Here is an 11135-nt window from a genome sequence, read left to right on the forward strand (position 1 = left end):
TCATATGGTCCCCAGCAGCTGTGAGCACTAATTCTGGAAATAAGATGTCTACTTATGGGCATTTGAAAGCCCCTCAGCCCTTCAGAGAGTTGTTCTAGGAGGAAGTAAACTCATTCTGCAACTCATCCCAACCTTGAAGCTGGCATCCATGACCCTCTGTGGCTTCTTTAGGATTTCAGTCAGATTGTCCACCCTGAGTCCCTGTTCACAGAGAATGTTCTTGGTTAGTGGGGATGTCCTGGCTGTGAACAGTCTAAAGCTGAGAGAGACCCTGCAGATGGGGCAATGAGCCAATGGAAACCCTTCCATCGTCTGCTCACAAGAAAGAGTGCATCTTTAGTTCACACTGCCTGCTTCCTCCTCAGCCCGACATGTGCAGGCATGAGTTGACTGAAGTGTGTGTAGACAACAGCAGAGCCCCGCACCAGTCACAGTGTAGCCGGAAAGGTGGCCCACAGATCAGTGTTGACAAAAACACAGTTCTCTGAAGTGTTGTGCACACGAGCATTTGTGTGTTTTAAATGTGAAGCCTGTGTCTCTCCCTCCTAAGAAAGGGTAGCCACTGTCCTGTCTGCGTCCATGCTTTTAGAAACGAAGGTGGCTCCTATAAATCACCAGCAAGGGAGAGGCTTAAATTATAGCTTGCTTGGATGAAACCAACCAGAGATGTATGGCCTCGGGCCACGTTCTCCAGAGGCCTTCATTAATTGAAAACTGAAGTTTAACAAGATAAGCTGCTTTCTTAGACTGTTGTGAAAAGCACCATTAAAGACCTGAATATCAAATGTGAAATCCACACTCGGGCCTGACTCACAGAAGGATGGGTCTCTTCACACGTTAGTCACAGGAATTTATAGATGAGCAGGTCTCTGGTAGCAAAAGCAGCCTCAAGGAGGTTAGGTGAACTGGTACCTGCCATTGTCGGAGACACAGTTACATGTGTTTCCCTTGCAGTTGGAGGAAGCAGTTTGGCATTTTGGTTTCAGGCTTTGTCCACACACCTGACCTGGCCCACACTGTTTCTGTTCAATGACCAGAGGTGGCGACCGCTTCAGTCTCTCCTCTGAGGCAAGTGGAGGGAGTTTGTGTTAGATTCGCTCCACGGTGTTGTGCTGCTTTTCTGAATAAGAAACTGCTGGGCTCCTAAGCAAATGCACCCCACCAAGAGGCATGGACCCACTCTAGCGTCGGCTAGTGCACGCTGCATGCTCGAGAATCTGGGTGCCATTATCACTCCGTTCTCTGTCACGTTGAGTACTGCCAGGAACCCTGTCCACCTGGCTGCCTTTAGAGGCTTTGGACGTGCTTTTCAAGCAAGTGCGTTGGAGCCTAGAGGCCCGGGCTGCATCTGTCCGGGTGTACGCAAATAGGAGAGGAGACCGGGGCACTGAGGTGTGTTCGAATGGCTGGCTGGGTGTCGGGCTAGACATCTTGTGTTGATCTACACCACGTGTGAGGATTCCGGCAGGTGCTACATCTGCAGGGCTACCCGGCAGTTGTGGGACGGCGAGCCCTGAGCCTGTAAGCATGAGGAGACGCAGGTGCCTGGAGGGGAACTTCAGGCAGGTTTACGGGGTAATTTTTTTTTTAATCTCTGGAGGAGGAAATGAAGATGCGAAGAAAGGAAGGTTTGGCCCTTCTGCAGACACATAAAAATAATAAGCCCTGTTGCATCATCCCTTGCTAGACTTCACCTCGCTGAACCAAAGCGGGAGGTTTGGGTTGTGGTTAAGAGTGTGTTACATCCCACTTAGCATTTCAGAACAGCATGTTCCTGCTCTGAATTGAGTCTGTTGTTCCTTGTATCTCTCCCAGGAGACATAATACCCATCTTGAACCCTGTTTGGCTGGCCATAGACCAGGACCCAGCACCAGTTCTGAGGCCTGCCTGGCGGGGTCCCCATCAAGTAGAAGTCTGTGTCACACTGCCAGAATGGCTAGACAGGTGGCCCCCACTGTGAGTAACCCCATGAAGTGGTTTCTGTGTCCCCATGCAAGACCTTCACTTTTAACAGTTTCTGTTGTATGATACGGAGAAGGAGACGATGTAAGTTGGGTTTGTGAGAACGTTTGCAGCCAGTGACTTTTGTGACTTTCAAGCCGGTGCGGCCATGATAGATCTGTGACAGACAGCTCCGCTTGCTTTCAGTGCTGGGAGTGGGAGCACATTTCTTCCTCTCATGTCCAGAGGCCTTCTCATTGCATCCGAAGGCGCCTCGTGTGCCTTTTCTTCAACCGTTGTGGTGACTAAGCTATCACACTCAGGCTGTTTAAATACCCTGGTTCCCTCGGTGGCAGATAGAAAGTGAGTGTGGTCTTTAGGCAGCAGTCATCAATGGCCATTGAACTGGTAGGGAAATCTCAGCAGATTCTCTGTCTGAAGGTGGAGAGGAGCTAGGGCCTCACGGCTGCTTTAGGAAACATTGTTTAGATGCCTGGACTGGGACCGCATAGAAGTCGTACAGCTGTGTTCTGGGTACCCTCAGCTTCCTGGACGGCTCACTCTGAGCAGCGCTGATGGGGAAGAGTGCAGCATCCAGGTGACATGGCATCGCATTCTTCGGAGCCAGAACCTGCAACAGAGACGACTAGAGTCCTTCCTAGTCTCATAGTCCAAAATTCAGCTTCCTATGAATTACTGCCTGCGTATAAACCTGTTAGACGCTTAGGACATCTGGAGGCTTCAGTGCGGGCATTCTATGTGAGACATACTTCCAACTAGTCGAATTCTTCTATGGCTCAGAGTTCTGATGGGGTTCCTATTCTGAGATGCTTTTATATCTAAGAACTTGAGATAGGGTACTGTCAATTTTTAAAAGTGTTTATTTGTTTATCTTTTACTTATGTGTATGTGTGCATGCATTTATGCATATCATATATGCACAGATGCCCTCAGGGGACAGAGGGCATTGGAGCCCCCGTAACTAGACTTAGGGGCAGTTATGAGCCATCTGATGAGGAGGCAGAGAACCCAGGTCCACAAGAAGAGCGATAAGTGCTCTTAACCACTGGGCCATCTTTCCTGCCCCAATGCCTGTTACCTTGACTGCCAGGAAACATGACTTGAAGTGTGGTTATGTCGCCGCAGATCTCACCCCTAGGCCTCACCGTGCTCCCTCCTTGCTGTGATTTTTTTAATCTGCATCAGCCTTTAATTGTACTGTGATGTCGCTGTCACTGGAAGCCCCTCAAGTCTGCTGTCTGCATGGGGTGATGCTAAGTGCGGGCCCTGCCGTGGAGACTGGCGTTTGTACCCTACTCTAGCAGAAGTCTGAGCTGAGGTGCTGCAGTCCCTCGGAGGGGAGGTCTCTAGTCCCACTCCACAGAGCCTACTCTGAAATCCCTTTTGAGCCAAAGGGAAGGTGACTTGGAGCAATGCAAGGCTCTGAATGGAGGCAAAGATGTGCTGATTCCAGAGTCACCTCTGAACTTGTCCTGTCTCCGGCATACAGTATCCACATCATCCACAGTATCCACATCATCACTCTGGGGGCTTGAATGTGTGGTCCTAGGTGACACGTGTCTTCTAGGAAGGTGTGGCATCCAAGGTGTGTGTGTCCTGGGTCTGCCGCCTCTTTGCCCTGCTACTTCCAGCCAGTTGCCGCTTGAGGAGAGCCACACCGGCCCGCGGGGTTGTTTGGAGGGCTTAAACGCCTGCCCTGCCGTTAGTTATTTCATTTAGCAGTGGCAATGAGTGACCCTTCGGTCCCCAGGCCTGTCCCAGCACCTTCTCTGGGGGGGCTGCTTGTCTCGGGAGCCTTTTCAGTAGCCCCTTCACCCAACTGCAACAGTGTGCTAGACCTCCCGAGCATCCCTGTGACTTCGTCTCAGACAGTTGCTAAGCTTCCACCTAAGAAGTGTTTTCACTTAAACGGTGCATAATGGACTGAGAATGACCGTTCAGGAGGGTGGGTGAAAAGCTCACCAGAGCTGCAGTAGCAGGGGCCGCAGATGGGGTGCTGTAAACAACAGAAGTTAACTGCTCTACAGTCCTGGGGGGTGGGGGGCCACAAGTCCGGCATCAGTCTCAGCAGCGCTGGTGTCTTCGCATACCCGTCGTCTCTGGCCTGTGGGCACCGGGTCCTCCATGCTGTCTCTGTCCCTCAGGCGCTATATTCACACCTTGCCCCCCCACCCCACCCCGAAACCGGTGAGTTTTCTCATCTCCATCCCCTTGCTGCAGGCCCTGTCTCCGTAGACAGCCACATTCTGAGGTCCTGGGGCCAGGACTGCAGCCTGAGAATTGGGGGCACCCTGTGGCCCCTCTCGAGGGGTTGCCAGGGAGGGAGGCGGGGCTTCTCTCCCTATTGTACTTTCTTCTCTGCATCAAGCGGTGGCGATCAGGAAAAGCGCTCGGTTTTGCACCGGGCGGCCTAGGCCTGGTCCTGAGCTGTAGACCCTGAGCACACAGAGGCTCCTGGGAGTGCCCGAGTGTGAGTCACTGATGCGGACCCGCTGGACACGAGCCGGGGGGTGGGCTCTGCCAAGAGCTGCGGGCCCGGGAAGAAAGATCCGGTGCCCTTGATCCCGTGCATGTTCTCTCGTCTCTCTAGTTCTGACTAAGTTGTGAGGGGCCTTGCCCGCATGCTAGGTGGCTTCTCCCCCGTACACTGACAATTCTAGCTGATGGCTCCCACTGCAGATGATGGCCGTTTTCAGGCCTGACTTTCCACCCTGGACATGTCGTCCTGGCCAGGTGCTCTCTTGTGGGTGTGGATGGTGGGGACGGGGACGGGAGAGACGAGTAGGTCTGTAGGATCCGTTCAGCTCTCCTGACCCTTAAACCAGAAGACAACTGAAGCGCAGGCTCACCCTTGGGTCCCCACGCAGGCGTCACAAAGAGTTCCTTCTCGAGAGCCCGTGTTCTAAGTGCCAAGTCCTGGCTTCTTGTCTCCATTCAGCCCCAGCTCTCACATTAGCAGCTTCCCCCCAACCCCCCCAACCCCCCCCCCCCCGCGCGGCTCAGACTGAGGCACACCTGCAGCAGCCTCCAGCAGCCTCCCTGCTGAATCTGACGTAAGTTAGAGCCGCCCACCCATCCTCCAGCTGTTTTCTGTCGTGTGGGCCACATGTGCTGGGAGGAGCAGCTTGAGCCTCTGTGCCAGCTGTCAGGGCTGGCACTGTGCTCTGAATCAGTACTAATGGCTTCCTCCCTTGAACGTTGTCCAAAAGCAATTGTTCACTTGCTAAAGGCGCGTGCGTGCCTTGCTGTCACACCACGGCCCGAGAGGGCGGCACCCCACCACCACCATCACCGCCGCCGCCGCCACCACTGGGGACTGGGTCTCCCGGGTCTCCCCTTTGCCAAAATTACCTGCATTCCCACCACTGTGCCACCTGACACGATTGTATGTGTCCTTTGTACAAGTCTTCCCATTAACCTTGACCACAGCCACCACTGTCCGCCTGTCATCCGCAAATGGTTAGCCAGTCAGTGTCTCCCCAGATGCGACCAGGACTAGAATTTGCAGCTTACCAAGCGTGAGCGGTTGAGGCCCATCCCTTGGGCGACCCACTCATTCTCGGTGTGTTGACGGTAGATACCCGGCCATCCCCACCGTGTGCTTACTCAGAGGGCCTCCTCGTTGACACTAGGTCTGTCCAAGTCTTCTCACCTTGGATTGATGGCTTAGTCAATTGTAGCCCTGGCTTGCTTTATTTTAGTGAGCTGCGGTTCTATTTTGAATAAGTCTCGTTCAGTCTATTAATATTCATTTTCACCAAAACGAACCTTCCCCTGAGTTATTCTCACACAAAAGGAGCAAAGTAATTTTGAAAGTTAAATCAAAACAAAGCAGTCTTGTGTGGAGGGCTGATAAAATCGCAGCCTGTGGTCACGGCAGCTCCTCCACAGGAATCGCTGACATAAAGCTGATTTCCTCCCATCTTGTTATGGAAAGAAAAGGGGAAATGCCCTGGCCCCTTGAGCTTGAGAGCTGTGTGTGTAAACAGTGGGGAGAGGGGGGCTTCCCTCGCAGCTGGTGTCTGCTGGGACCTTTGGAGTCTGAGAGGGACAGACAGCCCCAGTGTGATTCACGGTCATTCCCAGACAGGCCTGAGGAGCTCTTCCCACCCGAGTGAAGGGGGTGGGGTGCCGGGGGTGGCCACGCAGCCAGGTCCTGTTGGTGGGTTAGTCATTAAGGAAACGACCAGGGCCGACTTGAGACTTGAATTTGAACCACGTTGTGGCTGATGGCGCTGGGGCAAGTGTATTTATTGTTCCCTGGCCTTATGTGCTCCAGTGAGATGAATTGGATCCCAGATGTGGATATTCTGGAGGGTGCAAGGGAGTCTGAACTCTTCACGTAGGTAAATCCTAGGCTTCCTTCTGAACAGTCTTCAAATTGTAACAAACCTAAATATGTCACAAGCAATGAGGCTTTGCTTTTAATTGCCCTTTCCTTCCCAGGCCTGATGTGGGACCGCGGGGTTGACTCAGCCCCTTGTCTGCGACAGTGGGCAGCCCCTCCCTCCGGGTCACTGTTTATCCTTCGGTGCAACCAGGGGCCCATCACTCTTCCACTTTATTTAGCTTCTTGGGGCAAATTACCCCCCACCCCCCACCCCCTCACCCCCCCCAAACACCTCCCCCCACCCCCCGCCCAAATCACTGCTTTCTCAAGTCAATTATAGCTACCGGAATCCACCTTTGAGGGAGTCTGAGCATGTCTGAATATCAGTGGATGTGGTGGGTGGTAAAGAAACCCAAGTCCATCCCCTGCTTTCCTTGGCCCCCTCCCCTCGGCTGGACCACTTCTCCCGAGACACCAACAGCGGTGACCTCTTGTCCAGCACCCACGGGAAGGTTTACAGTTCCAAGATAGCTTTGGAGTAGTTTGATGTTCGTCCATTCGCTTTATTTTCTCAGTGATGGACAATCTGTTTGGTACGCTTGTACTCTGTGATGTCGCATCCTCATCCCGGCAGGGCAGATGGGACTGAGTTCCTCTGCAATTCAGACGGGAGGCACCTCTTGCTCTAAGTGTGCCGGCTCCAGGGTTACCAGGGAGTAACGCAGAACTCTGCTTGTATTGTTGCAGGCTGAAGACCACCCTCACCACCCTCAAATGGTTATCTTACAACTGTTACGTTTCTTCATCCGTCTAGTATGGAGAAGGCATTGACAGGATCTTCATGCAGCCAAGGATACATGTGGACATTGCTCTTGTTCAGACCGCCAGAACCCCAGCACTTCAGTCTCCTGGTGCCGTGAAGATGCAGCGGCCGCCGGCGCTGCCGGTGGCGGTGGCTCTGTACCAGAGAGGTGCTGAGGGCGGACGACACACTGGACACACCGCACTGTGTCGACGTGAACTTAACCTTTCTGTTCCTCACCACATGGCAGAATTTCCAACAGACGTTCATTGTGAATGTAAACGAGGGAGGGCTCTTCTCTTTTTAATGTACAGATTCTGGGTCTTTTGGCATCGAGTCAAATGCAAGAGAGGTGTTTACATGTGGTGTGGTCATGTGGTTTTTAAACCCTCTTTCTTTGATAACTGTTTGGGTTGGGGGGGGCTGTTTTTTTGTTTTTGTTTTTGTTTTGTTTTGTTTTTTTTCCAGAAAGGAAATGAAAACTTTTTAGCCAACTTGTGGATGATTTTTATACTAAAATTCTAAGAACCTGACTCCAATTCTCAGAGGATTATGTAAGCCTGCAGTGGGAACTGAGCCAGCTGATTTATAAGGCTGCCTTAGTTTATTTTTAGAGATTACTGTACAGACTTTTTCAACAGGGAGAGTATGGTGCTGCCCTCTCTCCTTTGCCGTGACTTCCTTGAGTTTCTTTTTTAATTATTGCTACCAAAACAGTTCTTACGAAATGGAATGGATTCAAGTGGCCAAGGGTCGATTTCGGTGTGCCATTCCCATTTTGTAAATACTTACCTCCTTAGCTCAGTTGCTTCTGTCTCAAAATGTCACCCTTTTTGTGGTTTCCCTCATCTCCTCCTGCTCCTCCGTCTGTCTCCACACTGATGCACAGGTTTGGCCCAGGGTGCTCTCGTGATGCAGTGTGTTTGGGTCAGCAGGGCTAGGGGCTGCCGGGATTGTTCCCAGCCCCATCAATCAAGCTGACTCCCGGGAAGGGCTCTTGAGCACCTCACTGTCTTGTGGTGGACTTGTTTGTCCCTTGCATCTCGAGAGAATGCAGACTCACCCAACACTTAGGGAAGCTGTTAGCTCTTTGGGTTGCAGGCTTTCCTGCAGTCATAGGCTCTGCTTTACTGCATGTACCAGATGGGCCCACACTTTTCTTGGGGATTGGCCGGGTCATTTCGGGAGCAAGGGGCTCAGGGAGTCATTTACCACGCTTCTTGGCATTTAGCCCTGCTCATCCCAGCTGGCCCATGATGCCTGAACTTTATCCCCATTCCTTTGAACCTACCTTGAAATAGAGACTGGCTCTGCCTCACCAGTTACCTACCATACATAGGAAACCTCCGTGACACCGAGTGAAACATTCTTTTTGGTCTTCCAAAAGATGACTGACCACTTTGTTCTCCATTTCCCTAATAGTTGGATCTTGTTGGGCCGTCTGTGTCTGGGGTGGGGGGTGCTCTTTCTTGGTACCTACCCCTTAGGACCACGTGCACCAGGAGGCCACACATTGGTCAGTCATTTCAAGAGCAGGCAGGACTGGAAGTGTATAGATAGCCTGGTGAAGGAGCACTTCCCTAGCATGTGCAGAGGCCCCGGGTTCCCTCCGAAGCACCTCCTAAGACAAACAGCACACATGTAGACAGACAAGCAGGGAAGACAGAGGAAAGAACACCGGAGTGGTGGGGGGAGACTGTGAGCCCTCTAACTTGTGAAAACGTCAATCATCAGGCAGCTTGCGTAGAGAAGTGCGTGCATTTCCCAGCAAGTCTGCGCTGCCAGCAACTGTGTTCACTTTTGCCCCATAGAGGGCCAGTGTTTTTATGTCATTGAGTAGAGAAATCCATTCATTCCTACGTTCCTCTGTGTGTGTGCGCGTGTGCGTGTGCGTGTGCGTGTGTGTGTGTGTGTGTGTGTGTGTGTGTGTGTGTTGTGTGTTGTGTGTGTGTGTGTATTGCCTGTATGCTTTTCCTTCTAGATTGAGATCATTTGATTCCAAATATTCTTCCTTTTAAACCCACTTCTTTCCCAGCTTCCTTAGACTTTTAATAGTTTGAAAGCTGTGTTGGCACTCACCTTGTTCCCTGATGTGTTGAGCCTCGTGGAGGGTTCCCCATATGGCCCACTGGTAAAAAGTGATATTGAGTGCAGCCATGGTTCTGCTAGACACACACACACACACACACACACACACACACACACACACCAAAGACATACTTGGTTCTGGGCCACCCACCTCCTAGGACCTTCGTGCTCATGTGCCAGTCTCTCCGACTGGAGCACTTTACTGTTTCAGCCCTGTGGCTCTGTGGTACCTCCTGGGCAGGTGCAGAAGGCTCCCAGAGCCAGGTGCCAGTGGCATGTGTGACCCCTCAAGCATGCCTACCTCTGGCCCATTGGCCTCCAGCCTGGGGCTGACCATCAAAGCAGCTCATGGAGAAATAAAAGATTCTATGAATTGTAGAATTCAAGGACAGGATGTGGCACCCAGACCTTAGACACGACTGGATGTCCCTGTACTGTATCTGTTTATTGAAATGCAAATTAGGAAATATGTCTGCCTACTGTGGGTAGACCCTTGTACTTAATTTTTATTTTATTATTGTTATCTCTCTTTTTTGTAGAACAAAAACTAGATCCCCCAACCTCTCTCTCTCCCTCTCTCTCTCTCTCTCTCTCTCTCTCTCTCTCTGTGTGTGTGTGTGTGTGTGTGTGTGTGTGTGTGTGTAAACATAATGCGGGTTTTGTGCCTTGGCAGCCTCCCCATGTGAGGTTTGTGAGAAGGTGAAGTCCTGTGACTTCACCCCAAGATGCAATAAACACAAAATGACTTCCTGAGTGACTCTTCAGATTTCCTTCCTAGAAACGAGTTGATGAATTGGGGGCGGGGTGGGGGTGGGTGGGGACGCTGAAAAATCAATTTAAAATCACTTTTCATTAAAGTATGTAATGGTTAATGTACACAACCTCTCCTGTTTCCTCTTAGTGTTGTATATATTTTGACTATTTATTAGATTAGGAAGTCGTGTGTTTATTCATCAACTGAGCCAAATGTCTGTGTGCAATTGTGTTTCCTTTACCTTTCTTTGTAAAAATTTTGTACGGCATCAATGAGTGTAAAAAGAAAATCACTGTTTTTCTAAACTTCTCGGAATTAAGGATTGTAAATATCGTAGGTTCTTTTTCTGTGTGAGATGCGCTCTACTGTTTTATAATGCTGTAACTTGTACAAATGTTGTATATTTATTTTCCGCTTATTTAATGTCTTACGTTCTTGAAAGTGTTGACATCCCTGTCCCCCACGCCCCTGCCATCCCATGAATTGCTTCAGCTCCTGAGGTGGGGGTGGAGGGGCGGTGACTGGGTCCGCTTTGGCTCCCGGCATTCACTTCTTGGATTCTGCCACCTTTCTGATGAAATGAGTATTTTTGCTGCCCATGAGATACCCCAGGTGTGGTAGGCTGGAAGATTTGGACTCTTAAAAAAAACACCCATCAAACCCATTTGTTGTAAAGCAGCTGGTTTCTGAAAAAGAACAGATTTACCAATAAGTTGGCCATGTCCTTAGAGAAGTATTATCAGCAGATGGGCAAGTGTTTTGTTTGTTTGTTTGTTTTTTAATTGAGAGAATATCTTTGACAACCCAGTGTTGAGAGAAATACAATCCTGCCACCTCTTGAGGTGCTGCTGTGTGGCTGTCCTGAGTAGGAGGAAGGCAGGTAGGGCCTGTTTCTAGAGAATTTGCCAAGCCGGCTTGTCTCACCCGGACACCTGCTGGCTGCTGTCCCCACCAGCGGAGTGCTTCTTCTGCCGAGGTGTGTGGACTGAAGCGAGGAGCCAAGCCGTTTGCCCCCCATCCCCTGGGCACTGCGCTAGTCCAGCCCGCTTCTGCAGGCCTGGGCCCTCGCTCCAGCTCTCCATTGCCCTCAAGAAGAGGTCAGAGTCCCCACTGGCCTGGGTGTCACGATGGAAAAAGCTCACTGACGCTCTAGGGGGCATGTGACTTCATGTGGAGGGCTCTGTCCTCTCCGCTGATT

General features: G+C 51.2%; 1 protein-coding gene across 1 annotated transcript in view; it reads left to right on the forward strand.

Annotated features, from left to right (window-relative positions):
• Bcl2l11 (BCL2 like 11) overlaps positions 1 to 9959 on the forward strand; it is a 36733-nt gene extending 26774 nt beyond the window's left edge. Inside the window, 1 exon segment of the mRNA XM_028893395.1 lies at positions 7041 to 9959. Within this exon segment, the coding sequence (XP_028749228.1) occupies positions 7041 to 7124 (84 nt within the window). The 3' untranslated portion in view covers positions 7125 to 9959.
• Positions 9960 to 11135: the final 1176 nt, after the last annotated feature.

This window comes from Peromyscus leucopus, chromosome 4 (genome assembly GCF_004664715.2).
Source record: "Peromyscus leucopus breed LL Stock chromosome 4, UCI_PerLeu_2.1, whole genome shotgun sequence".
Lineage (NCBI taxonomy): Eukaryota > Metazoa > Chordata > Mammalia > Rodentia > Cricetidae > Peromyscus > Peromyscus leucopus.